This window comes from Microcebus murinus, chromosome 6 (assembly GCF_040939455.1).
Source record: "Microcebus murinus isolate Inina chromosome 6, M.murinus_Inina_mat1.0, whole genome shotgun sequence".
Lineage (NCBI taxonomy): Eukaryota > Metazoa > Chordata > Mammalia > Primates > Cheirogaleidae > Microcebus > Microcebus murinus.
Genome location: NC_134109.1, coordinates 24,740,372 through 24,766,901, shown reverse-complemented (window position 1 = coordinate 24,766,901; position 26,530 = coordinate 24,740,372). Strand labels below are relative to the sequence as shown.

At 39.0% G+C, this 26,530-nt stretch overlaps 1 protein-coding gene across 1 annotated transcript in view; it reads right to left on the bottom strand.

Moving 5' to 3' along the window:
• SPTLC2 (serine palmitoyltransferase long chain base subunit 2) overlaps positions 1–26,530 on the bottom strand; it is a 98,646-nt gene that overhangs the window by 59,055 nt on the left and 13,061 nt on the right. The window contains exon 2 of the mRNA XM_012743086.2: positions 16,913–17,107. Coding sequence (XP_012598540.1) covers positions 16,913–17,107 — 195 coding nt within the window. The remainder of the gene's footprint in view (positions 1–16,912; positions 17,108–26,530) is intronic.

The following is a 26,530-nucleotide window of genomic DNA, read 5'->3' as shown; positions in this document are numbered from 1 at the left end:
TTAAAAAGAGTTTTTAACTTCTCTTTTCATATTTCCAGAGCATCTGAGGATGAGAAGTCAATTATATTAACTAATATAATGAAAACACAGAAAGGAATCAATTCTCTATGTTTATTTTAATATATATATATATTTTTTTTTTTGAGACAGAGTCTTGCTCTGTCCCCCTAGCTAGAGTGCAGTGGCATCATCGTAGCTCACCGCAGGCTCAAGTGATCCTCCTGCCTCAGCCTCAAGAGTAGCTGGAACTACAGGCACACACACACCACCACGCTTGGCTAAGTTTTCCTATTTTTAGTAGAGACAGCGTCTCACTCTTGCTCAGGCTGGTCTTGACTCCTGAGCTCAAGTGATCCTCCCGCGCTGGCCTCCCAGAGTGCTAGAATTATAGGCATGAGCCACCGCGCTCAGTGTATTTTAACACAACTCTTATTAGTTAAGTCATTTAACTTTAATAGTTGACCTAACATGGTTTCAAATAACTGACTGCATATATGAAGCCATGAATTTAACAAAGTAGGCCTCATTAAAAATAAAATTTAATTGTACAGTTCTGTAATTAAATGGTTTCCCTTCCTAGTAATCAACAATACTGCTCTTCTATCTCCCTCAAGTAATATATTAGAGAAAAATGCCATAAAAACCACTGTAGTTCCAGTTTCAAACAAGAAAAATAATTGCAAAATTAAGATTCCATCCTCTGAATATCTTCAAAGATCAAAATGAAACAAATCCACAGAGAAAATAATAAACAAGAAACACTAAAAAGTAGGTTATAGAAAGCTACCCACCTTAGATTATTTCTGTCTTGGATAGAAGTTTAAAAAGAGAGAGAAAGAGAGAGAAAAGAAAATACATTCTCAAAGTAGATTCCCATTCCCAAGGATTTAAAACCTTCCTTCCTCCCTGAGGTTAAGCTGTACTAAAATTTAAGTCTGGAAAAAGTCAAGTTGCAGTGGAGCTGAAATGAATGCATACTGCTATGCCCAGTGTGGTATGACCACTGCTCAGAACACATGTGACCAGACCACAGGAGAGCTACTTCAACTTGTGAGGTAAAGGGCAAAATGAACAAAAAGAAAGCAGAACTACAGTTTTACTACATCAGCAAACCACTGAGCCCCTGGCCCTCAGATGTGAGCTTGATGCCAATACAAATTAACCTATTAAGTAAGTTAATCAAAAATGTTGAAAAAGCTTAAGCCTTATTCTGTAAAAGATTTCCATTGCAAAAGAAGACTCAACATAGAACTCTAAAATTAACAACCTTCTATGACACTGGACTCTAAAAAATCTCCTTAAATGAAGCTGAGCAGGGTCAGAAAGCACTCTAAGAATTTGTAGTACTTGACACTATCTCTCTCACAATTGGTTCTAACAGTTACCTTCACTTAGTATAGAAAATATCTGTGAAGAATGTATTTATCACAATTGGAAATCGGTCTTTTTGGCTATTATGTGCCATGCATTTACTTCTCAAAGGAAAAAACAAAAAAGTAGTCCTCAACCATTTTCAATTCACATCAAATAGGGTAATAGTACTAACTCTTCTAATGAAACCACTGTACTGATTATCGTATTTCTTTATAACCTTTCTAAACACTGCACATTAATGTTCAAGGTATTAACTCAGATGCTTGAGAGAAATATTTCCTCACATGTAAGTTTTTTTTTTTTTTTTTTTGAGACAGAGTCTCACTTTGTTGTCCAGGCTAGAGTGAGTGCCGTGGCGTCAGCCTAGCTCACAGCAACCTCAAACTCCTGGGCTCGAGTGATCCTTCTGCCTCAGCCTCCCGAGTAGCTGGGACTACAGGAATGTGCCACTATGCCCGGCTAATTTTTTATATATATATATCAGTTGGCCAATTAATTTCTTTCTGTTTATAGTAGAGACGGGGTCTCGCTCTTGCTCAGGCTGGTTTTGAACTCCTGACCTTGAGCAATCCGCCCGCCTCGGCCTCCCAAGAGCTAGGATTACAGGCGTTAGCCACAGCGCCCGGCCACATGTAAGTTTTTATTAGCAACAAAGAGCAATATTTGTTTTAATATAAACATCAGAAAAAACTTACAGAGTCTGCTCCAGAAACCAGAAGGGTTACTAAGCCCCAAGACAGAAAAAGGGCTGCAGGCTAAAATGAGGTAGAGCTTCATCTTTCAGTCCTGGAATGGACCAAGATAACAGCAGCATAGGTGTGAGGTTAGGAGGGAAGGAATGGGTTCCAATCTCCTGAATAGAGCCCTGTTACTGCCATGGTTGGGGATCTTCATCACTCCTTAACAAAAGATTAAACCCAAGACACAGGGCACATAGTAAAGGAGGAGAAGCTGTCACAGTAGGGGATGTTAGAGACCAAAAGCAAGGGGCACAGAATGATAAAAAAGAGAGACTCCAGCCACAGCATTAGCTTCTCTTTACTCCCTAGCTAAGTTCCAGGGTAGTAGCTTTGACTGCAGTTAGTAGGTTCCATAAGAAGCTCTGAAGGGCAGCTACCAAACTCCCTGCAGCTTAGCAATGAAGAAAAGGGACAGGAGAGGATCACTATTTGGGGTTCTAATTTGGGGCAATAGGAGTATCTGTTTCCAAAAATATCTCAGACACTTTAAACATTCTAGGACAAGGTTACACTAGGGAGTTTATCTTTTCATTCTTTCATTCATTTAGATTTCTTTTAGTGAATACTCAATGTATTTTAGATTCATTGCTAGACTTTCAGAATACATTAAATAACAAGACGTTCTCTATGCAAACAATGATACCCTCACTATTACTACCTTTATTCTCCCATCTCCACTTTCTTCTTCCTTCTCCTCAGCTTGGTCACTGCAAGATGATTTTAGTCAGGGATGACCTAATGTTTTTGGTCTTTGACTGAATACTCAGTTATAATGCTCTGTCATTGAACAAACAGTTACTGAGCCGCACCTTCCAGGCACTAAAGCTGGGCACTAGGGATAAAAATGAGTAAGAACAACCTCTAAACCCGCTGAGATCTTTTAGTATAATCGAGAGGCACACAAATAAATATAATATAGAATTACCATAAAGGGATGCTTGCCTGGAGAGGAAGAGAGTACCTAACTGACAGATGAGTGACATGACAGAGGCAAGTTCAAGCAGCTTGAAGGATGTACTCTTATCAATGTTCTTCCTGACCTTCACAAACCCCATATAACTAGCACACATAAAGTAGAGAAGAACAATACTTAGTTGAGACTAAATGCTGGATTGCTGAGCTTGAAATACTCATTAAGTTAAGCAACTTCTTAACTCAAGAGAAAAATTCAAACTTATGGATTTGCTAATCAGGGATTGACAAAGACCTTGCCAAAAGTAGTTTGGGGTTCTCTCAATAATTAGCTGATAAATAATCCTTTATTGCTTAAACCTATTTAAGGTGAGCCTTCTGGAAAAAATCCTTTATTGTTTAAAATAAATAGTATCACCTATTTTAGTGCCTATAGAGTCCCTAAGATTACAGGCAGAAAAGTTAGGTGCAACTGCTTTCAGAAGTCAACTTTCTTTTTTTTTTTTTATGGAACATCACAGAACTGAACAGAAGTCAACTTTCTAACAGCTGTCCATGTTTGTTAAGCACAATTCTGGCCCAACACAAATGTCTGAATACTTTTATATGATGATGACACAGGTCATGAACAATCACAATAGCAGCAAAAGTTCCCATCTTCTGAGTATTTATGATATACCAGGCATTTACCAATTGCTTTACATGTACATATATATTTACACACTTAAATATCTCCAGACATTCATTTTTTTTTTTTTTTTTGAGACAGAGTCTCTTTGTTGTCCAGGGTAGAGTGAGTGCCATGGCGTCAGCCTAGTTCACAGCAACCTCAAACTTCTGGGCTCAAGTGATCCTCCTGCCTCAGCCTCCCGAGTAGCTGGAATTACAGGCATGTGCCACCATGCCCAGCTAATTTTTTCTATATAAAATAGTTGGCCAATTAATTTCTTTCTATTTATAGTAGAGATGGGGTCTCGCTCTTGCTAAGGCTGGTTCTCCACACATTCTTAAAGAAGATATCATTTCTAGAAAGAAATTAATTGGCCAACTAAAAATATATAGAAAAAATTAGGCCGGGCGCTGTGGCTCACGCCTGTAATCCTAGCTCTTGGGAGGCCGAGGCGGGCGGATTGCTCAAGGTCAGGAGTTCAAAACCAGCCTGAGCAAGAGCGAGACCCCGTCTCTACTATAAATAGAAAGAAATTAATTGGCCAACTGATATATATATAAAAAATTAGCCGGGCATGGTGGCGCATGCCTGTAGTCCCAGCTACCCGGGAGGCTGAGGCAGAAGGATCACTCGAGCCCAGGAGTTTGAGGTTGCTGTGAGCTAGGACGCCACGGCACTCACTCTAGCCTGGGCAACAAAGCGAGACTCTGTCTCAAAAAAAAAAAAAAAAAAAAAAAAAAAAAAAAAAAATTAGCCGGGCATGGTGGTGCATGCCTATAGTCCCAGCTACTCGGGAGACTGACGCAGAAGGATCGCTTGGGCCCAGGAGTTTGAGGTTGCTGTGAGTTGGGCTGACACCACGGCATTCACTCTAGCCTGGGCAACAAAGTGAGACTCTGTCTAAAAAAAAATAAAAGAAGATATCATTTCTACCATTTTCAGAAAGGCTAAATGGCTTTCCCAGTTAGGGAACTAGCCAGAAACTGATCCAGGCCTTCTAATTTCAGTTTAACCATAATGCTATATTGCCTCTCATTTGGTGATGCTGCTAAATCAATCTGAAATACTTTGATAGCATTCAAAGTACTTAAATACCACTGCACTTCCCACTATTTTCCTATGTTCTGCCCATGGCCAGCACATACATCACAAATTCCCTACACAGACAGGCAGTCAGACACAAACACACACACACATAAGCTAGAAAGTTTTTAAAGACTGTATTTCCTGGCTGGACACAGTAGCTCATGCCTGTAATCCTAGCACTCTGGGAGGCAGAAGCAGGCAGATTGCTCAAGGTCAGGAGTTCAAAACCAGCCTGAGCAAAAGCAAGACCCCGTCTCTACTATAAATAGAAAGAAATTAATTGGCCAACTAATATATATAGAAAAAATGAGCCAGGCATGGTGGCACATGCCTGTAGTCCCAGCTACTTGGGAGGCTGAGGCAGCAGGATTGCTTGAGCCCAGAAGTTTGAGGTTGCTGTGAGCTAGGCTGATGCCACAGCACTCACTCTAGCCTGGGCAACAAAGTGAGACTCTGTCTCAAAAAATAAAAAAAAAGACTGTATTTCCTGGACACCTTTGTGACTGCATTGTAGATGTGATGTAGAGAAATACACACAAGAAGTGGAAGAAAGGGGCCATGTTTTTCTGCATCAGGGTAGGAAGCAAGCTCCAACAGACCTGTAGTGTTGGCAGTGTCAGCTACAGTCCACATTCCATTGCCTATTTACCTGCTTTTGGCAATGGAGCTGTTATGATGGCAGCACCTAGAGTACCTGTGGCAGGGACAGTTTCCTAATTTGGGGTGGTTGCTTATTTGGAGTATGGAAGCCCTAACCTCACTGCTCCTGCGCTTCCACGATGTTATAAAAGCCTAATTCCCTGTTTGCTTGAATGACCTACAAAGACTTCGGTTAACTCCATTGAAACTTGACTATTTCAACAGAATATTCACTATAGTTATTGTTGAGATTAAATATTTTAGTAAGTTATTAACTATATTTTATAGATTTAAAGAATAAAATTTAAATTATTTGTCCAAGTCACACAATTCAGTGATTTAGCCAAAACTGAGACTCTAGCACTATTCTGCACCAGCACTATTAGTGATAGTGCTACCATGAATTCCAATAAGAATTCTCAATATCAGTTCTAATAACTTTACTTGTATTGGAGCAGGGGTCCTCAAACTTTTTAAACAGGAGGCCAGTTCACTGTCCCTCAGACCGTTGGAGGGTTGGACTATAGCTTAAAAAAAACTATGAACAAATTCCTACGCATACTGCACATACCTTATTTTGAAGTAAAAAAGAAACGGGCAAAAACACCCACATGTGGCCCGTGGGCTGTAGTTTGAGGATGCCTGTATTAGAGTCTAGGGCATGAGTCTCAATATATCAGATGACAAAATTTCTCTCAAACACACATTTGAGGCAAACAATCACTGCTTTGTTATTGGGATAAAAAGCTCAGAAAACATACTCAGAAATGTCTCAGTGCCTTCTCAATATCAAGATGATTTAAGGTTCAACCCTTGATCTATGTGCCTAGTGCCAGGAAAAAACTGAGATAGGTAAACCAACTCTACTCAGTACAGTCTTTAAAGAACAAATTTATATCAGCATCACAAAATAGCTTTACTTTTATTCAAAGCTTGGCTAAGTAAAGAAAAACAGGGTGCAAGAAATAAAAATCTACAAAATGACAGTATATGGTGTTTAGACCTTCATACTCCTTTTGAAAACAACATTCTCACTAAGGCAATTGGATGTCCATAGGCCCAAAAAATGACCCTTGACCTCACATGCCTTATAAAATAATGAATTTGAAAGGAGCACAGACTTAAATGTAAAATATAAAACTATAAGATTCTTAGAAAGATCTTGGCCGGGAGTGGTGGCTCACGCCTGTAATCCTAGCACTCTGGGAGGCCAAGGAGGGTGGATTGCTCAAGGTCAGGAGTTAGAGACCAGCCTGAGCGACCCCCTCCCGCTGCCCGTCTCTACTAAAAAAATATTAAGAAATGAATTAGCTAACTAAAAATATATAGAAAAAATTAGCGGGGCATGGTGGCACATGCCTGTAGTCCCAGCTACTTGGGAGGCTGAGGCAGTAGGATTGCTTGAGCCTAGGAGTTTGAGGTTGCTGTGAGCTAGGCTGACGCCACAGCACTCTAGCCCAGGCAACACAGTGAGACTCTGTCTCAAAAAAAAAAAAAAAAAAAGATTCTTAGAAGGATCTTAATATAATACATTGCTTGTAGAAATGTAATATGCACAGCCAATGTGGAAAAGTCTGGTGGGTTCTCAAAAAGGTAACTGTATATGACCCATATGACCCAGCAATTCCATTCCGAGGTATGTACCCAAAAGTACTGAAAATAGCTATCAAACAAGTATGTGTACATGAGTGTTCACAGCAGCACTCTTCACAACAGCCAAAAGGTAGCAACAAAATTTTGGTATATCCAAACAATGGAACAGTATTCAGTAATTAAAAGGAATGGAGTACTGTTATGCAATACAATGGTGGATAAACCTTGAAAACATTATGCTAAGTGAAAAAAGTCAGACACAGAAGGATATATATTGCATGATCCCATTTATATAAAATATCAAGAATAGTTAAAATCATAGAGACAGAAGGTAGATTAGTGGCTGCCAGAGGTTGGCAGAGAAAGAGTAATGGGTGACTTAATGGGTACAGGTTTTCTTTAGGAGTGATAAAATGTTTTGGAACTAAATAGAGGAGATGATTGCACAACATTGTAAACATAGTAATAAACAACACTGAATTGTACATTTTAAAATGGTTCATCTTATGTTGTGTGAATTTTACTTCAATAAAACAAAAGCAAAAAATAAAACAAAAATAATTCCCTATTTGAAATTTGTTTATGAGGTAAGAAATAATTCAATCTAAAGTTTGATTTACCTGTACCTTTCCAGAGTTACTAGAAAACAAAAAGAGTTCTATTATTCTCATTCACTCTGCCCTCCCTCTATATTAGAGGCACCAGGCACACATTAAAACATGCATAGGTTTTTTTTTTTTTTTTTTGAGACAGAGTCTCACTCTGTTGCCTGGGCTAGAGTGCCGTGGCATCAGCCTGGCTCACAGCAACCTCAAACTCCTAGGCTTAAGCAATCCTACTGCCTCAGCCTCCTGAGTAGCTGGGACTATAGGCATGTGCCACCATGCCTGGCTAATTTTTTCCATATATATATATTTTTAGTTGTCTAGCTAATTTCTTTCTATTTTTAGTAGAGACAGGGTCTCACTCTTGCTCAGGCTGGTCTCGAACTCCTGAGCTCAAAGGATCCTCCTGCCTCGGCCTCCCAGAGTGCTAGGATTACAGGCATGAGCCACCACACCCAGCCAAACATGCACAGTTTTAACTACTGGCAATAAGCGTGACAGTCCATGATATATAACACATAGTGCTGCCAAGGACACAGACAAGAATCTCACCCAGATACATGAGGCAAATGAGCAAGAGCATAAGGGGGCTTAGTACCAACAACAGTTCAACTAGAATTTGAATTTTCTATTCCCTGTCACCTGAATAATAGGTAAGTAACAAAAACTTGATTTATGAAAAATACCATCCTCACTCACCAACAAAATTACACTTCAAATGCTGCAGACATCAGTGAAGAGAAAATGAAATACAAGAAAGTAAATAAAGGTTCTTAGAAAATATAACTTTTGGATAAATTAAATATGGATTATTAAATGAATAATGGTTTGGAGTAATGATATGTACAAACCCTCCATTCAATAAATTATCTTTCTTGATGTGAAAAATCAATTAATGAATATCTTAACATTGAATGCTCCATCCAGTTTAAAAATAAAAAAACTAAATATAAAACAAAATTTTTGCCTATCCAAGGAGGTAAAAGTGTACTGGAAACTAAATAAGCCCCATAGTAGGTACAGAGGAGTAAAACCTGAACATGCAATTAATTTGCAGTGTGAGAAACAGGCTATAATAACAAATGATTGCAAATCTCGAATTTCCCAAAAGTCTCAAGATAAAACTCCAGAGTCTACTGAATAAAAGGACTATGGCCCCTAAGACAAAAGCAATTCTCTGAAAAGCTGAGAGAGAGGGTGGTCATGTGTACATACACACACATGTCCACACAGAAAAATGGCTGTGTAAATGAATGAACTGGTTGGTGTCTGCTCTGTATTCAGACCAGCCTTTCAGATCCATGGGATAAGTGAATTTGACCAAAATCCCCAGAGAAAAGTTTTTTAAAAATTCCAGAGCCAAGGGCCAGGGCTCCACATTCCTGAAGGCCAGTTTATTTCTTCCATGTAAAAACAGGTAATAAATGTAGGGAAGCAATTTCTTGGTGTGAATTAACAATTCCTACTACAGTCTATATGTAACTTACCAATCATCATTCATATTATATTCTTAAATTCTACTTCTTTAAAAATACTATGACCGAATGTATGCCCTTTCTATTTTCTTATTAGGTTGAATCATATGAAACTGTTGTTTTGGTAGTTCAAAACTGGTAGTTCAGGGCCGGGCGCTGTGGCTCACGCCTGTAATCCTAGCTCTTGGGAGGCCGAGGCGGGCGGATTGCTCAAGGTCAGGAGTTCAAAACCAGCCTGAGCAAGAGCGAGACCCCGTCTCTACTATAAATAGAAAGAAATTAATTGGCCAACTGATATATATAAAAAATAGCCGGGCATGGTGGCGCATGCCTTTAGTCCCAGCTACTCGGGAGGCTGAGGCAGTAGGATCACTCGAGCCCAGGAGTTTGAGGTTGCTGTGAGCTAGGCTGACGCCACGGCACTCACTCTAGCCTGGACAACAAAGCGAGACTCTGTCTCAAAAAAAAAACAAAAAAAAAAAACTGGTAGTTCAATATGGCAGTTTCATATGATTCGATGAATATGTATGGATTAAAACACAATGAAAACAGAAAGATATATTCATGAGCTTGGGATAAGCAAAAATGTTTTAAACATGGCACATAAAGCACTATTCATAAAAGAAGACTGATAAATTTGCTTACTTCAAAAGAACTTCTGTTCATCAAAAGACCATACTGGCTGGGTGTGGTGGCTCATACCTATAATCCCACCACTTTGGAAGGCTAAAGTGGGAGGACTGCTTGAGGCCAGGAGTTCGAGATCAGTCTGGACAACATAGTGAGACCTCATCTCTACAAAAAATAAAAAAAATAGCCAGGTGTGCACGCCTATAGTCCCGGATGTGCAGGAGGCTGAGGCAAGGGGATTGCTTTAGCCCAGGAGTTCGAGGTTGCAGTGAGCTATGGTTGCACCACTGCACTCCAGCATGGGCGCCAGAGCAAGAACCTTCTCTAAAAATATAAATTTAATTAATTAAATTTTAAACAACACCATACAGAGGGTAAAAAACCAAGCCACAAAATGGGAGAAGATATTTGCAAAATATCTTCTAGATACATAAAGATTTCCTATACTAAGAAAAAGAAAGAAACCCAATAGGAAAACAGGCAAAAGAGATGAATAGGTACTTCATGAAATCAGTACTTCCAATGGTCATTAAACATTTAAAAATGTGCTCAGCTACAATGGGCAGTAGAGAAATGGAAATCAAAACCACAATGAGATACCAGTACATATACACCAACCAAATTGGCAAAAATTTTAAGTTCTGACACTACCAAGTATGGGTAAAGATGTAGAACAATAAGCATTCTCCGGTGGCTCACGCCTGTAATCCTAGCACTCTGGGAGGGCGAGGCAGGTGGATTGCTCAAGGTCAGGAGTTCAAAACCAGCCTGAGCAAGTGAGAGATCCCGCCTCTACTAAAAATAGAAAGAAATTAATTGGCCAACCAAAAATATATAGAAAAAATTAGCCAGGCATGGTGGCACATACCTGTAGTCTCAGCTACTTGGGAGGCTGAGGCAGAAGGATTGCTTGAGCCCAGGAGTTTGAGGTTGCTGTGAGCTAGGCTGATGCCATGGCACTCACTCTAGCCTGGGCAACAAAGTGAGACTCTGTCTCAAAAAAAAAAAAAAAAAAAAAAAAAAGAATTCTCAAACACAGCTGATATAACTGGTACAATCACTTTGGAAAACAATTTAGCACTATCTAATGGAATTAAAGACATGCATACTCTATAACCTGATAATTCAAAGCCTGGAGAAACTCACAGTACATGACCAGGAAATGTATATCTCAGAATGTTTACAGCAGCTTTATTAGTTACTGACAAAAAGCTTCAATGTCCATCAATATTTTAGAATAAATAAAGCATGATATACTCACAAAGAGATATTATACAGCAATGAGAGATAGAGATCCGCAAACAGCTGAAGCCTATTTGAGTAAATAAGGCACAAAAACATATATACAATGCAAATACATTTATATAAAGTTCAAAAGCAGGCTTAGCTAAATTTTATTGTTTACAGATACATACACAGGTGATAGAACCATAAGGAAAAGTCAGGAGAATGTTTATCTCAGGGAAAAGGTAAGATTGAGAAGGAGTACACAGGGCAAGGGGAGTGGTTTCTGCAATGATGGTGACATGCTATTCCTGAGGTGGTGGTTTCATGGCTGCTTACTTATAAAAGCATTTATTATTATATCTCACATTTACTTTTTATTAATGTGTCTAGATGTATGCTGCATATATGTGTATGCTGGATATATATAACAAACAAAAAGATTAAAAAATAATGTTAAGTACAAAAAAATGGAAAGAATATGTCCCAATTAAATAAATCCCAAACTTTCTATATAGAAATAAAAATATTTTCCATGACACACAATTTATTCTAAAAGTTTTATGTCACAGAGTTTGTTGAGCTGCATGACTCTGGCAAAAACCTGTATCCAAATTTACTTAGCCTAACATCTGATAACAGGAAAATCTACTTTGTCTGATAGTGCTAAGACACTTACGTATCTGGAAAAGATCAAGGTACTTGAGGGACTCTCAGCCATTGAAACTGAAGGGTACACAGTGAAAATCTTTTCTTTAAAAACACTCTAATGCTGTTTGCTGGTACTATAGCACTGCTGAAAGATTTCAAGACATGTGACAGTAATAAACATAATATTGCATACCAAAGACAGACCAGTGAAAAAAGTCCATAGTGTTTTGAATTTTTATTTGGGCAACACCTTTTTTACTAAAGAAGGAAATAACCTCATAAGATCTAGAAGTAACTGAAACTTGACAAAATTGTTTCAAAACTTAAAAACTAAAAATTTAAAAATCCCAAATAATTGCCACCTGAGGAAGTGTTGGAAATGAAGTTAACCTATGGTTAAAAGCATCATACAGCTAAAAGTATTTATTTTATAAACCAACAGTTCTCTCTTTCCTTTATTTAATGAAAAAAAGTAGGTAAATAACCTATGAAAGGTTATGAGACTGTTGATTTGAAAACCTATGAACCATGGTTAATTAAGAGCTTTCCTTATTGTTTGTATAAGTCATGCTACTGTCTGTTCTTTCCTGTTTATAATGTTAAAGACAGGAAGCCACTTCCTTTTTGTTTCTATGCTATCCTTAAAGGCATAAAATGAGATTTTAAGATTAAAGACACTTGTTTTCCCTACATCTAAAATTGAGTCATCTGTGTGTTTCTATGTGCATATGTGTATACACACACACCTCTGACCATAAATACTTCAAAATACTTTTCATTGTTACTATTACCACCACTCGTGTTACGATCAGTATCTTAAACATTTACTGAATGTCTAAAATGTGCAAAGCACTCATCCAGGTGCTGGGATTTATAGTCTGGAAGAGATACTAAATGAGATAAATGTATAAAATATAAAATTAGATAGTAAACAATACTAATGGAAACAAAAGCAAGCAAGGAAGGGATATCTATAATGCTGGAGTCCTGCTACAACTTAGCTCCAGTAGCCAGGTAGAATAGAGGACAAAAAGGAAGGTAGAAACCATTCATGGGACTCTCTGGAGAAAAAGCTTTCCTGGCAGGACAAACAGCAAGTGCAATGGCAGTGAGGCAAGAGTGTGCTTGGCATGTTCAAAGCCTAGCAAAGATGCCAGTGTGACCGGAGCAGATAAGCAAAGGCCAAGCAGTAGGATATGGTGTCTGGGTGGTAAAGAAGGTCGAAAAGAAGTTGTTGTATCTGGATTTGCTGATGTGCTACCCATGGTGTGTGACAGGAAGAAGAATCAAGGGTAACTCCAAGGTTTTTAGCCTAAGCCACTGGCAGAAGAGTTGTCATTCATGAAGATGGGGAAGACAGCTAGCTGGTTAGAAGGGATATTAGCTTAGTTTTACTGGTTAGAAAGAGTATCAGTTTAGGTTTAGATGTGTAAAGTTTGAGATGCCTGCCTATGTGGGAATGTCAAGTGGGAAGCTGGATATAAGAGTCTAGAGTTCAATGGGGAAGTCAGTGAGAAAGGCAAACTTGGAAGTTATGGCATATGGAAGGTACTGAAGTGTATTCACCTATGAAGAAGACCCAGCAAAAGAGAATAAGAAAAATAATAGCCAGAAAGGCAAAAGAAAAACCAGGCTATTATGTCCTGGAAATCATGTGAACAAAATGCTTCTTGAAGGGCAAAAGTGATCAATCCCCAAGCTTAAAATACCAACTATAATAATACTACATTAATAGTTTCCTAAGATACTGCTAAAATGCCAACTACCAGAATATTCTTAGTAAGCTACTTTTTCTTTTTTTTGAGACAAAGTCTTGCTTGGTTACCCAGGCTAGAGTGCAGCGGTGTGATCACTGCTCACTGCAACCTCAAACTCCTGGGCTCAAGTGATCCTTCTGCTTTAACCTCCGGAGTTGCTGGTACTACAGACACGCAACACCACACCCAGATAATTTTTCTATTTTTTTGTAGAGACAGAGTCTCACTATGTTATCCAGGCTGGTCTCAAGCTCTTGGCTTCAAGCAATCCTCTCTCTTTGGCTTCCCAAAGGGCTAGGATTATAGGCATGAGCCACTGTGCCTGACCAGCATGCTACATTTTGAAGGAGGTCAAGAATAAATTCTTGGCCGGGCGCGGTGGCTCACGCCTGTAATCCTAGCACTCTGGGAGGCCGAGGCGGGCGGATTGCTCGAGGTCAGAAGTTCGAAACCAGCCTGAGCCTGAGCGAGACCCCGTCTCTACTATAAATAGAAAGAAATTAATTGGCCAACTAATATATATATAGAAAAAATTAGCCGGGCATGGTGGCGCATGCCTGTAGTCCCAGCTACTTGGGAGGCTGAGGCAGGAGGATTGCCTGAGTCCAGGAGATTGAGGTTGCTGTGAGCTAGGCTGATGCCACAGCACTCACTCTAACCTGGGCAACAAAAGCGAGACTCTGTCTCAAAAAAAAAAAAAGAATAAATTCTTTCCAGGAACACCTTTCCCGGAGAATTTCAATTGATTTCTTTCTTTTGTATCTTGAAAATTAAACATATCAGGATATGGACATATAATGTCCCTTCCTTGTATCCTATCCCTTCCGTTTTTGAATATCTCATCATGAACAAGCTGTGGAGGTAAAATGTTAAAGTTTAATAAGTGTATGGTAACTACCTACCATAATTTAGTAAATTATTAGCTTTCTAGGCATTTCCTGTCTGGATATTAGATCATTTTTTTTATTAGTTCAAGCCTTTGCTGCATCTATCATATTCATGTTTCTAAACTACTAGCTTCATCTCACATAAAAAAGATCTACAGTGTAGAGTGAGAAAAACAACACTCTCTTCCACAACACCACTAATAACAGAGGATGAAGGTGTAAAGAAGTCCAATAATTTTATTTAATTTGTATAAAATATAGCAAACTCATAGTAACTCATCTTTATTAGTGTGACCATATGATTCAGCTCTACCCAAAGCAACACATTGTATTTCCCTATAACAAAGAACTAACATAAATAGTTAAATTGGACTCTCTTTTGTAATGGAATGAGGAAGAAAATCAGGATGTGGTTATGGATACCATTCACTCAGTGAAATAAGGAAGTAGCAACATTATATTTGCATTTTATGATCTCGAGCAGGCACTTTCCCTCAAGTCTTTCAGTTTAACATTTAATTTGCCTACCCTTTTGACCACATCTAATCCAGTATTAGCAAACAAACATGATCTATCATAAGGCTATATGACCCTTCCTTTCCCTGTAAAAGCTGAATTTTTAAGAAAATGGCAGAAGTTGGCTGTTTTAACTGCTAATATTATGTATTGTGAAAATCCTACTGAAATGAATTTGAATAATTTAGTACATCTAACTCTACTCTCCTCCAACTGTAGAGGCAAATGTCTTCCTCTGTTCCACATATTTCCTCCTATTACTTCCTCTAAGAATTATTTCCTGATTAACCCTGTGTTACTCAGATTATTTTGTTCACATCTTCATATAATTCAAGCACTATTTACTTGTACAGTAGTTTTGCAAAGGCACATAAGTCTAAAGTGTTTGTATTTCCTCAACAAAATTAGAAACTGCTTAAGAATAAAATCTATGTGTTCTAATTCTTTCACACAGTTAGTTATATACAGGCAGCCCCCAATACTTAGTCAATTTACCCTCTGGAAACAGGAAACAAGTTCCAAAGATAATGTACTCATTGACAAAGTAATTCAGATACATCTTCATCATTTCATTCATGCTATTAATTCGTTCATCACATTCTGAGTACCAGCTGTGCAAGCCCTATAGTCATTTCCCTGATAAAAACTGCCCCAGATTCCTCACTGTCTACACCAAACTCTATTTGACTTTCAAAACACAATTTCTCAAATACCCATATTCCAGGTTCTCCCCAACATTCCTCATGCCTTTGCTTACACTATCCCCTCAGCCAGGAAAGTTCTTGTTCTACAGCATAATCAGTACTTCCCCCACCCCCAGTTTTACATGTCAATTATTAAGTTTCTGTGTTTCCACATTATGAGAGGTCCCTGTAGATAAAGAGTTTTTAGTATAAATATATAAATAAGACGTTAGCTCCCATCAGTCACAATCACCATCAACTCAGTCTAGTAGGAGGAGACAGGCCTGTGAACAGGTAACTGCAATATTGTACAACACAGTAAGTGTACAGTAAGCTATAACTGAAGGATGTACAAAATCAACATATTGTGGATGTACTCTGGGTGGACACACACAAGGGTAAAATAGAAGATGAATAAAAAAAACTTAAAAAACTTGTTTAGGCTTTCAAATAATGAAAATAAGATTGGCCTACTGTACCAAGTTCTGGTATTAAAAAAATACCTTCTTAATGAAATTAACTTGTAGGCATTTCATAGCAATGAGTAGGATGGCCAACTTGTGGTGCTGGGGCTGGGATAGGGTACAAGATGGTTGAGATGAGAGAGAAGTATGCCTGATCCTGCATTCTCCTAGGAGTCATACTTTTCAATCCATATATACACCAATTAGTTTTGTCTTCCTAGTAGCTGGCAAGGTCCTTCCCTCTCTCATGTTTTCATGAGCACTCTTCCCCCTCCCATCACGTGACCAAAATCCATTCCCTGAAGCTTCTACAGTCAGTGTTTACTGTCTTCCTCTCTCAGTGGTGACCTTGCTACTTCCACACCTGCATCTTTCCTTTAAGGTACCACGAAAGTAAGAAGTATGGTGGATGACAACAAAAAAATCTAATTTATTAAGCCCTTCTCTAAACTGATGCAATCCCTAGGCTGGAGGACAACCTCTCCATATTTCACACACCAATAACAAGTTTGTTTTATTTTTAGTAAAAATAGGCCTTCTTTACCCTAATTTTATTTATTTATTGAGAATAGGTAATACATATATAAGATATAAAACTCCAGAGGCACAAAGGCATATACAGAGAAAATACAGTGAGGTGAACAAGGTCCTCCTGCCCAGAGACAGCAAAGATTCTTGGCCGGGCACGGTGGCTCACGCCTGTAATTCTAGCACTCTGGGAGGCCGAGGCGGGTGGATCGCTCAAGGTCAGGAGTTCGAAACCAGCCTGAGCAAGAGTGAGACCCCATCTCTACTATAAATAGAAAGAAATTAATTGGCCAAATAATAATTAGCTGGGCATGGTGGCACATGCCTGTAGTCCCAGCTACTTGGGAGGCTGAGGCAGAAGGATTGTTTGAGCTCAGGAGTTTGAGGTTGCTGTGAGCTAGGCTGACACCATGGCACTCTAGCCTGGGCAAGAGTGAGAGTCTGTCTCAGAAAAAAAAAAAGATTCTTTAACAATTACCTTTTGTTCTTCTCTTTCTGTTGCATGGTGACATTTTTCAATTCTCCAATGCCTCAAGAAATCTCGAAGATATCCAAAGAGGGTGAGTACACCATATCCCACATATGTGAGCACAGCAACCAGCATTGGTGTTTCTTCAAAAACTTCATTAAATGGTCTTTTATACAGTCCTCCATTTTGTGTAACATGATGGATCTAAAAGAGAAATTAGAAATGTTTATTGCAATCACATTAAGAAAAGGATTTCTACTCAAAATCTAACTCCTCATAGATTCAGATTTACACCTTAAGAATTTTGTAATAGTCAAATGAAACACTAAGATCTAAGCAGGGCATAGTTTTCAATAGAAATAATTCATAAATTATATACTTCAGATGAAGAGTTAAAAAAAAAAGATGGAGTGAGAAGGACTACCTAAAGACAATGCCTAACACTGATTTTTGATTTTCTGAAATAGATCCTAAAATGCTGTGATTAGAGAAAGCATAATTTCCTTTGTTCCAATAAAGAAAACAAAAAATATAAATCAACAAAGAGAAAGCCTATCCTGAAAAATACTACATTAGCTTACAGATGAAGTGTTCAAAAGTTCAAAAGTAAATTCAGTTTTAGAATGTAAAATATTTGTGAGTGTTTTACTACCACACATTCTTAAAGCCACTCAGCCACAGTATTTCAAATAATTATCAGCACTAGGCCCCCATAGAACATGTGGTTCATGTCAGCTTTTCTTGGTAGTAATACCGCAAATAAATTATGTCAAAAAGTGAGATGTTTATGTAAGTGTAATCCAGCACCACATAAAAGTAAAAAGAAAGTGAAACTTAACACAAGGGGAAAAACTGTTAGAATGACCAGTCACTGTCATGAGTTCATTCAGTCCCCCCAGTCTTGACCTAAGCATCCATGCATCCATTGCTAGACATTGTAAGATTATCCCTTGTTTTAACCTTTGGGATACTCGGTTTTTGGTCTTTTCTTTCTTTCTTTCTTTCCCTTCCTTCTTTTCCTTCCTTCTTTTCTTTCCTTCCCTCCCTCCCTCCCTTCCTTCCTTCCTTTCCTTCCTTCCTTCCTTCTTTTCCTTCCTTCCTTCTCTTCCTTCCCTCCCTCCCTCCCTCCCTCCCTCCCTCCCTCCCTCCCTCCTTCCTTCCTTCCTTCCTTCCTTCCTTCCTTCCTCTCTCTCTCTCTCTCTTTCTCTCTCTCTTTTTTTTTTTCAGACAGAGTCTCACTCCGTCACCAAGGCTAGAGTGCTGTAGCATCAGCCTAGCTCACAGCAACCTCAAACTCAAGCAATCCTCCCACCTCAGCCTTCCATAGTACTAGGATTACAGGCGTGAGCCACCAAGCCAAGCATGGGATAGTTGGATTTTAGTATACAAAACCCAGCCTACTTTACTTTTGATCTCATAGATTAAAACTTTTTACTTTTTGTTCAATTTTAGTGGAAATCTTGTTTTACAAAAGGAGTCCACTACGGAAGAAGTTCGTGTGTTAATTTTAATCTTAACTTTGAACAACTGATTGCAGTGAGAGGGTCAATCAAAATTTACTAGGAGGCCGGGCGCGGTGGCTCACGCCTGTAATCCTAGCGCTCTGGGAGGCCGAGGCGGGCGGATTGCTCAACGTCAGGAGTTCAAAACCAGCCTGAGCAAGAGCGAGACCTCGTCTCTACTATAAATAGAAAGAAACTAATTGGCCAACTGATATATATATAAAAAAAAAATTAGCCGGGCATGGTGGCGCATGCCTGTAGTTCCAGCTACTCAGGAGGCTGAGACAGAAGGATCGCTCGAGCCCAGGAGTTTGAGGTTGCTGTGAGCTAGGCTGACGCCACAGCACTCACTCTAGCCTGGGCAACAAAGCGAGACTCTGTCTCAAAAAAAAAAAAAAAAAAAATTTACTAGGACTGCAAGGTACAAATGATGATTAGAAATTAAAAAAAAAATTACTAGGAGCATACTGTCAATTAAACATGATATCAGAGTTGTGAGAAGTCCCAAATAACTATAAGACCTTGGTTTGTCCACTCAGGCAAACTGATCAGAGATATAATATAAACCTGCAGTCCTCAACACCCTGGCCACAGAGCTCCGCCACCCATCCCACCCCTGGAAAAACTGTCTTACATGAAACTTGGGGAGGGTGAAATCGTGTAGCAAGAAGTGAGAGTGAGCAGCCAGCCAAGCTTCACCTGTATTTACAGGCACTCCCCACTGTTCACATCACTGCCTGCCCACTCCCTATCGCCCCAACCACCCCCCTCCCACTGCCAGCATGCCGCTTGTGGAAAAATTGTCTTCCATGAAATGTTCCTGGTGCCAAAAAGGTTGGGGATTACTGATATAAACAAATGAAAATAAATTAATAAAAATTTACATAATTATACAAAGTAATTGATATATATATGTATATATATACATACATACATACATGGGCTAAAGATATTTGAGCTTGGAAAGCTGCTTGAAAGCTGCAAATTGGAAGTTTAGAAACATATAGCTGTATTTGATGAAGGACAGGTATTTGGTTAGGCACTGGTACTGATTCAATCTGATGGCCTAAAAAGGAAACTTCTAATAACTATTTATAAAACTGGTTTAGGTCTTCATCAATCTCTTCACCAAAGGGGTAGAAGTTTGTGTCAATATTTATTTAGCTTTTATGCAGGAGTAAAGTTGTAATGTGTTTAGAAGAGAATAGCTAGAACTGAGCCACAATCTAAAGATAGAAAATTGTTTGAAAAGTAGCAACATAACAATATAAAGAAGCTATTAAGCTGGGCAAAGCAAAATGAAAAGCAGTTTAAAAGACAAGAAAAATAACATTCTGATCATCTCTTTAAAAAACTATATCTGAAAATATTTTGCCTTAAAACGATGTGTTTAATACCAGTGCCAAACTTTCCTTAACCATGAAATTATTTAAACTATTTCCTTTCAATTGTACATATCATTAAAAAGCCAGGAAATTTATAGAGCCCTACTGTCTCTAACTAATGTGCTGTGGGTGGATCTCTTTTAAAGATAGCCACCTTGATTTCAGACACGCCCAAATGAGATAAAGTAAATTCATACCGTAGGTTAGACTATCTAGGAAGAAGTTAAACCATTATTAAGTACTGTGTGATTCCATCAAAGCCATATTTAAAATTAAATGTATTTTAAAGAATTCAGGTTCAACTATGAAGTGACTTTTGAATGTGGCTTCAGTCAAAACAGAGTTATTCTGAGCTTGCAGAGAAAGATGAACAGGCCAACTGATATGCAAATCTCTCAGAAGTGGAAAAGTCTTAGAACTCAGAACAAAATTACTTGATCTGGCCGGGCGCTGTGGCTCACGCCTGTAATCCTAGCTCTTGGGAGGCCGAGGCGGGCGGATTGCTCAAGGTCAGGAGTTCAAAACCAGCCTGAGCGAGACCCCGTCTCTACTATAAATAGAAAGAAATTAATTGGCCAACTGATATATATATAAAAAATTAGCCGGGCATGGTGGCACATGCCTGTAGTCCCAGCTACTTGGGAGGCTGAGGCAGAAGGATCACTCGAGCCCAGGAGTTTGAGGTTGCTGTGAGCTAGGCTGACGCCACGGCACTCACTCTAGCCTGGGCAACAAAGCGAGACTCTGTCTCAAAAAAAAAAAAAAAAAAAAAAAAAATTACTTGATCTTTAAGTACTGATGCTAAATGTAATCTTTCATATGATTCAAACAATAACAATGATATCAGGCCAAGCATGATGACTCACACCTATAATTCTAGCACTATACAAGGCCAAGGTTGGAGGATCACTTGTGGCCAGGAGTTTGAGACCAGCCCAGGCAACATAGCGAACCTCGTCTCTACAAAAAATAAAAAAAATTAGCCAGTGTGGTGACATGCATCTGTAGTCCTAGCTAGCTACTCAGGAGGCTGAGGCAGGAGGATCACTTAAGCCCAGGAGTTGGAGGCTTCAGTGAGCTATGATCCTGCCAATTCACTCCAGCCTGAGTGATAGGGTAAGACTCTATCTCTAAATAATGATAATAATGATGTTACTGTCTTATACATTATAATATTCCATGAAGGAAAGCACTAGGCCTGTTTTGTTCATTATTACACATCTAGTAGCCAGGATAGTATTTATTAAATGTTAACAAATAGTTAACACTTGATCAATAATATTTCCTTTTATTACTACTAATATTACAGAAAGGGGCATCTCACAGGAGATACCACTTAGTTCTCAAATAGACTTTACAGGCTGACAAGTATACATAAATCACTGAATATTTGTTGAATGAATGAAAATACATATTACGCTCTTTGCTCTTTTAAAAGCAAGTAGCCTCGCAAAGTAGGGGTTAAGTAAGTTACAGTGATTACACAATTAACATTGGGCATTTCTGGAACCCAGATCTGATGCCTTTTAGTCTCAAGCAGACTGTCAATGAGATCAAGTTCACTCTCAACAAAGCATAGGCTATACTCTTACAGTGCATTTCAAATTCTGGATTCACTAGGAGAGCTCTTGATAGGCCTTTCAGTCATGCAAACTTTGAGTTATACTGTCAACAAGATAATCAAGAAAAATATTAGTATATCACTCCCTCCAGGTCAAAAAAAATAGATAACCAGTCATTCACATTAAGCAGACAAGAATGCGACACTATGTTAGCATTATTAATCAAGGGAAGATTTAAGGACTACAATAAATACCAAGAAACATTTGCTTGAACAGTAATATTACAATCTACTGAAAATGCAAAAAAACCCAAAAAAGGCAAAGGAAAAATTTTTTCAGTCAAGACTATAAGCACATTGGCCGGGCGTAGTGGCTCACGCCTGTAATCCTAGCACTCTGGGAGGCCAAGGCGGGCGGACTGCTCCAGGTCAGGAGTTCGAAACCAGCCTGAGCAAGAGTGAGACCCCATCTCTACTATAAATAGAAAGAAATTAATTGGCCAACTAATATATATAGAAAAAATTAGCCGGGCATGGTGGCGCATGCCTGTAGTCCCAGCTACTCGGGAGGCTGAGGCAGAAGGATCGCTTCAATCCAGGAGTTTGAGGTTGCTATGAGCTAGGCTGACGCCACGGCACTCACTCTAGCCTGGGCAACAAAGCAAGATTCTGTCTCAAAAAAAAAAAAAAGAGAGAAGACTATAAGCACATCACTATAAAACACATTACAGGGCAAGGGGATGGAAAAAAACAAGACATTTTGTCCACATACCTGTGGGCTGTCAACCATTTTTGTTAAGCGGCTGAAAAGGCATTCCTAACCAAAGCAATAATGGGAAAGTATAATCAAAAGATAAATCATATACATCATATGCACTAAAAGTGTTTGGAAGGAGACATAAGAAATTGGGGAAGAGAGTGGGGTGGGATTAGAAGGAATACTTCTTGCTTATAATCTTCTAAACTGGTTTGATTTCCCTATTTTTTAATAATGAGCATATATTACTGAATTTCACTGGCCATTTTATTTTTTAAATGTTTAAACTAAATTTTGTTACTGGTTTTATTCACTACTGGGACCAAAACAGAGTTAATAAAAGCAACACATGCCTATCATCATAACTTCAGGCATCTCACGATTTACAATCTCTCTAGCAAATTCTCATCTACTTATTAGTTCTCAAACAGACTTTACAGGCTGATGAGTATGCACAAATTTGTACTGCAATCCCAAACTCCTTTCCAGAAGTCCACATTTACATTTCTATCAGCTTCCTGTATAGCTTCATTGAGACATCTCATGGGCACCTCAAAATCAACAAGTCTAAAGCTGAACTTCTCTCACCATCCCAACCCCTCCCTCAATTAAAAGCTGGTCCTCCTCCTGTATTACCTATTCTGGTCCGTAGCATCACCATCCAGTCTACCCAGTCTCCCAAGTGAGGAGTCATCTTTAGCCCCACCTCATTTTCTGGCTTCCACCTAGAACTAGTAATGAATTTCTGTGCCTAAGTTCGAGATCTTCTTGTAGCACAAGGGAATTTTAAGGAGGCTGAAAATACTCTGTATCTTGTGAGGCACAGGATACACAATATACACACAGGTTAAAAAAAAAATCATGGAGCCGTATACCTAAGACTAGCATATTTTACGCTCCAATTTTTTTTTTTTTTTAATCTCAATTCCTCTTCCTTCAGTGGATATTGTAACATCCTTCTTCCTATTTGGTCTCTCTGTCACCAGGACTCTCCTCACACTCCAATAAGCTGCACAAAACAAATATAATCAAGACACTCCCCTGCCCTATGTCTACACAAGATAAAGTCTCAAGTTTCAACTTGAACAGAATCAAATTTAGTCTACAACATCAGGACACCACACTGTCTCAAGTCCCTCGTGTTGCCATTATTTCCTTATCTCACCTCCTAAACTCTTTGTTACAATCATATCAAACTTCTTGCCACAGACTTTCCAAAAAGAATCCTCCCCTAGGCGTGACAATCTTCCAATAATGGTAAGCCCATAAATAATGTCCAAAAATGAAAAGTCAACAAGCAGTAACAAATACCATGCTATTTAGAAACAAAAGAATCTGCTAAAATTGAAAGTAGTTGCCTTTGAAGATGAAGGAAACAGGGTAGAAGAGAACAGGAGACTGCTGTATATTTCCTAACAAGCCTTGTGGAATTATCAGACACTTAAAACCATGAGAAGTGAAGGGACAAACACATGCAACATACTCTCAGTTGGTTCAAGAAAAAAATTAATAATCTCATGTGTGTGTGTGTACACAGAGAAAGAGAGAATGAATTTTCATCCTGAACCACTTGAGTCACTTTCAGTCATGATTTTTCTTTATGTTTTAATATTCCAGTGTGTATTTGTTTGTTTGATTATTGACTGATTGATATGGAGCCTCACACTGTCACCACGCTGGAGTGCAGTGGTGCAATCATTGCTCACCAAAGCCTTGCACTCCTGGGCACAAGCAATCCTCCTGCTTCAGCCTCCCAAGTACACCTGTAGCTGGGACTACAGGTGGTGTAGCTGGGACTACAGGTGTACACCACCATGCACAGCTCAGTGTCTAAATCTTAAAAACAAGGACATTCTCTTACATAACTACAAGACAATTATCAAAATCAGAAAATTGATACAATACTAATATCTAGTCTAGAATTTTATTGAGATTTTGCCAATTGTCCTAATGAAGTCCTTTCAGCAAAAGAAAATCCTAGATTATGTGCTGCCTTCCATTGTTTCAGTCTCAAGAAATTTTTTTTCTTTCTTTTTTTTTTTTTGAGACAGTCTCACTCTGTTGCCTGGGTTAGAGTGCCATGGCGTCAGCCTAGCTCACAGCAACCTCAAACTCCTGGGCTCAAGCAATCCTTCTACCCAAGTAGAAGTAACTGGGACTACAGGCATGCACCACCATGCCCAGCTAATTTTTTCTATATATTTTTAGTTGGCCAATTAATTTCTTTCTATTTTTAGTAGAGATGGGGTCTCACTCTTGCTCAGGCTGGTTTCGAACTCCTGACCTTGAGCAATACTTCCGCCTCAGCCTCCCAGAGTGCCAGTATTACATGCGTGAGCCATGGCACCCGGCCTAAGAAAATTTTTTATAAACAGGTTTTTGTTTTTGTTTTAGAGATAGGGTCTTGCTCTGTTGGCCAGGCTAGAGTGCAGGGCTGCAATCAAGCAAGCCTCCGAAGTATCTAGGACTACAAGTACACACTACCAAGCCCAGGTAATTTTTGTGTTTTTTTTTTGTAGAGATGAGTCTATGTTGCCTAGGCTGGTCTTGAACTCCTGGCCTCAGGCAATCCTCCTGCCTTGGCCTTGAAAAGTGCTGGGATTATAGATATGAGCCACAGTTCCCAGCCCAAGTTTTAATTACACTCTCAGCTGATTTAGGAGGAATGATCCTGCATAAAAGCTTCAAGAATTCCATGAAAGCTTATAGATAACTATGTAATGATGATATAATGGCAAAGTAATTATTGGGAAACAGAAGGATATCTTTCTGATATGAATACAAAATCACATAAGCATGATTTCCTTAAGCAAATAAGCATATTCCAGCTCCATGCTACACTAGGATGACAGAACCTGTCCACCTGGTGAATGGTTTGGAAGATTATAAAAACGGAAATTAAATGTGTAATATGAAATACCCATTATTCTTCAGCAATCAAAGAACTCCTATCATGCCTTTCCCATTAAATGAACCCTATTCATTTTCAAGTGGTATGTTTCTGCTGTCCTCCTTTTTCACAGAGAAATGTTGAAAAGTAGGAAGTCCACAGCTTTTCTTGCAATCAGCATAAATTCTATAATTTTTGTCGATAAGTATCTCATGTGGAGTGGACTGAAAAGTGCTTCCAAGCTAGCTGTAAAACACATTTGTATTTTGACATTACTGTTCTCCTACTGAAAACAGAAAGCGGAGACCTTCAAGTATATGTGGACTGGAACATTTCAGTTCAGCGGCATCCTGTACACACTGGGCACTGTGTCTGCTGTGCAGTTACCACTCTACCTGGCCACCACAGCGTCCTCTGCAGCACATATGAGAGTCAGGAGACTGGAGCACAAATGCAGCTCTGCCACAAATTCTGCATGTTCATCTCTGCTCTCTTCTACCTCTAACATGTTCTGAGCCTGTAATACCGCCACTCTGCCCCCTCCACGTGCTCCCATCTGGTTTCGTAGTGCACACCACTAGAGAGGCAACCAGGTTCAAATCCATTTCCCTTCTCTGGGAATACTCCCTGACATGCAGGGATGGGCCCTGGTGGTCCCATCTATGCTTTGTGACCGTATTTCCTGGGCCATAACTGATTGACACAGTAGATACCTTTGCCAAAAGAAACCCAACAACCCTCTCTCATGGGGATTTAATTTCAGTGGGAAGAGTTTGGTCTTAAGTAGATTAGTACCTGTATTAAACAACTTATTAAAGTTTTGTTTGTTTGTTTGTTTGTTTTGAGACACAGTCTTGCTTTGTTGCCCAGGCTAGACTGAGTGCCATGGTGTCAGCCTAGCTCACAGCAACCTCAGACCCCTGGGCTCAAGCAATCCTGCTGCCTCAGCCTCCCATGTAGCTGGGACTACAGGTATGCGCCACCATGCCCGGCTACTTCTTTCTATATATATTAGTTGGCCAATTAATTTCTTTCTATTTATAGTAGAGACGGGGTCTCGCTCTTGTCAGGCTAGTTTCAAACTCCTGACGTCAAGCAATATGCCCGCCTTGGCCTCCCAGAGTGCTAGGATTATAGGTGTGAGACACCGCGCCCGGCCCTTATTAAAGTTTATATGCTTAAATATTTCACATTGTTTTAGTTGTAAAAATAAGTATTTATTGAACAGCTGTATATTTTTCACAAAATAACACATGGACATATGTAGTATTTCTCTCACAAAATAAATGTGCTTTTATACTATTTTATCTGAAAAGATAGGAATTAGAAAAATACCGTACTTTAAGAAAATTAAAACAACACATTAAAGTATAAGGAAAACAACTATCACCTGAAATTCTATAGCCCAGAGATAACCACTATAACATTTTGGTGTTTTGCCAAACTTTCATATATAAGAGAAAGAAATGTACAGTTTTCATAAAAGAAATCATACTACTCATGTTTACAATCTTTTTCCACTTAATATTATT